At 40.0% G+C, this 2,500-nt stretch overlaps 1 protein-coding gene across 1 annotated transcript in view; it reads right to left on the bottom strand.

Moving 5' to 3' along the window:
* Nucleotides 1–2,500, bottom strand: part of pcsk2 (proprotein convertase subtilisin/kexin type 2) — a 31,786-nt gene that overhangs the window by 14,933 nt on the left and 14,353 nt on the right. Inside the window, 1 exon segment of the mRNA XM_060073043.1 lies at nt 1,670–1,845. Within this exon segment, the coding sequence (XP_059929026.1) occupies nt 1,670–1,845 (176 nt within the window).

Here is a 2,500-nt window from a genome sequence, read left to right as displayed (position 1 = left end):
GCATGCACGCAGAGACACACACACACACACAGACACAGAGACGTGAACTTCAAATTGAACAACCTTAAAATGGAAGGTGACGTGTTTGAAAATGTTAAAGTTTGGTCATCATGACCAAAGCATTTCAATTGCCTATGAGAGATGTGCAGCGATGACAACACTGACCAATTTGACGCATCATGTCATAATTATGTGGTGACAGTTTTCGTGTGATACTAAGGCTTGAAAGCCTTGTCGGTATTCATAGGATGAAAACCCGAAAATGACAACCCCATTTGTGTTTGATTTAAACAACTTCTATGATTACGATCACGCAATAGAATGCATTTTCTGTTTTTACAGAACGTATAACCAATACACACAATAGACATAACCCAATTCTCTACCGTCTTATCAGGGACTGTGGGGAAATGACTCATGTGGAGCAGAAATTGCCTCTGGAACTACGAATTCCTTATAGTTTTAAGCTAAACAAAGTGCATCTCACCAAGCCCTTCTTGACTATTGGAATACAAGCCTACTATTTTCTGCACACATAGTGAAGTACTCTCATTTAATGTGTACAAACTAACATATTAGAGCCCACTTCGAGATTGTTGTTCATTATCCACCGCAATTAACCAAACCAAGCTGTTGATGTCTGAAGATGCAGCAAACAAAGTACACTTCAACAAACTAGTAGAGAAAAAAGGCATCTAAATTGGTACTGAATTGGTGCATCAAGCCGTAATGGAAAATGAACATTGGAAATGCTAATCGTCTAATTGTCCGAAAACGTCTGTCGGCCGTTTTCTGTCGGTAGTGTATGCGTATCCCACGCGTCAGTTCATCAAAGGGCTGATCAGCATCTAAGATGGCCGACTGTCTGCTTAATCAGTATGTGTTGAAATTATCCAAGCATTCCAGTCCATTTCACTCCTTCAGCACTCTGCTCCTTGAGACGAGGTGACCTCAGATCGTTACACAAAGGCAGCCGCCATGCTGCTAATGTTCCCCATGAATAGCCCTGTTCAAGTAGGAGTCGGATCCGTACCACCCACACAAAGGCAGTCTTATGGTGCATAGGTGTGTGTGTGTGTGTGTGTGGGGGATGTGGCATTTATTAGAGAGAGTGAAGATAGCATATGGGGACTTTAAATAGGACCCTCTAGGTCTTCTTGGGGTCTGAAGAGTGCCTGAGTAGAACTGTTTTGGCTATAGTTGGCTAGGCTACGACGATGCAAAGTCAAAGTGGACTTTACCCTTTGGAAGTGTTAAAGTACAAAATTATTCAGTATGTGTCACGATATTCTTATGAATATTTATTATTAAGTTCAACAAAGATTCATTGCATTGAGGTTGAGAGTAATTTATGGTATGATATCAGACTTAAATGCTTATTTTTTCCCATCCTTCTAATATTGCAAAGCCCATATAGCTATAGGTACAGGAAATTTGTCGTCAAAATGATACTAATCTGAAAATACATTATTTATCTTAATAAATTATTAAGGCTACAAAAAACATGTATCACAATAAGATGATGCCATGTATAAGATGTTTTGCATTGTATAGTATGCTGTGAATACTATATTATAAATAATTTAATATCTCAAAATATAGATTTATAGCTGTTGAATGCATTTGAATACCAAAGCAGTGGTCCCTAATAACGCAGCACAGTGTCTACCTTGTTGACCCCGTCTGCCATGGCCTGTAGAGTGAGTTCCCGGGGGCCGTCCACCGTCCGCCCGTCATCCGTGGGGCCCCAGCTGGCGCTGTAGATGTCGATGACCTGCGGCATGTGACTGATGGACGAGGCCTCGATGATGTCTGTCATGAACGGCTGGTCAAGCATCCTGATACCTAAAGCATAACAAGAATAATCTAGAGCATGGAACTCCACCCTGATACCTAAAGCATAGCAATTAGAATCTAGAGCATCAAACTCCATCCTGATACCGAAAGCATAGCAAGAAGAATCTAGACTAGAGCATCAATCTCCATCCTGATACCTAAAGCATAGCAAGAAGAATCTAGAGCATTAAATGACATCCTGATACCTAAAGCACAACAAGAAGAATCTAGAGCATCAAGCTCCATCCTGATACCTAAAGCATAACCAGAAGAATCTAGAGCATCAAACTGCATCCTGATACCTCAAGCATAACATACATGAAGAACCTTACCCATACCATAGCAAAAGTAAAGCTCTTTTAGATGAGACTAGACAATAACAGCTAACCCTAGCCCTACCAATACCTAGCCCTGCCTATCCAATAATTCCTTTCACACTCCCTAAAACCACAATCCCTATTGTGGTTAGGGATTGTATCCTAAAACTTACCATAAAACTAACCCTTTACCCATTTTATGACTATTTATAAACTCAAATGATTCCTGACTTTTTGGGTTATATTTTCATTCTTGGATACAATTATCGTAAATTGTTTACGACAACAGCATCAGCTTAATAAATGTAATGTAATGTACCCTTCATATCCAAGCCCTAAAGACCTTA

The sequence above is a fragment of the Gadus macrocephalus genome, chromosome 15, assembly GCF_031168955.1.
Source record: "Gadus macrocephalus chromosome 15, ASM3116895v1".
Lineage (NCBI taxonomy): Eukaryota > Metazoa > Chordata > Actinopteri > Gadiformes > Gadidae > Gadus > Gadus macrocephalus.
The sequence above is the reverse complement of the archived record's forward strand: the minus strand, read 5'-3'. Positions and strand labels throughout refer to the sequence as shown.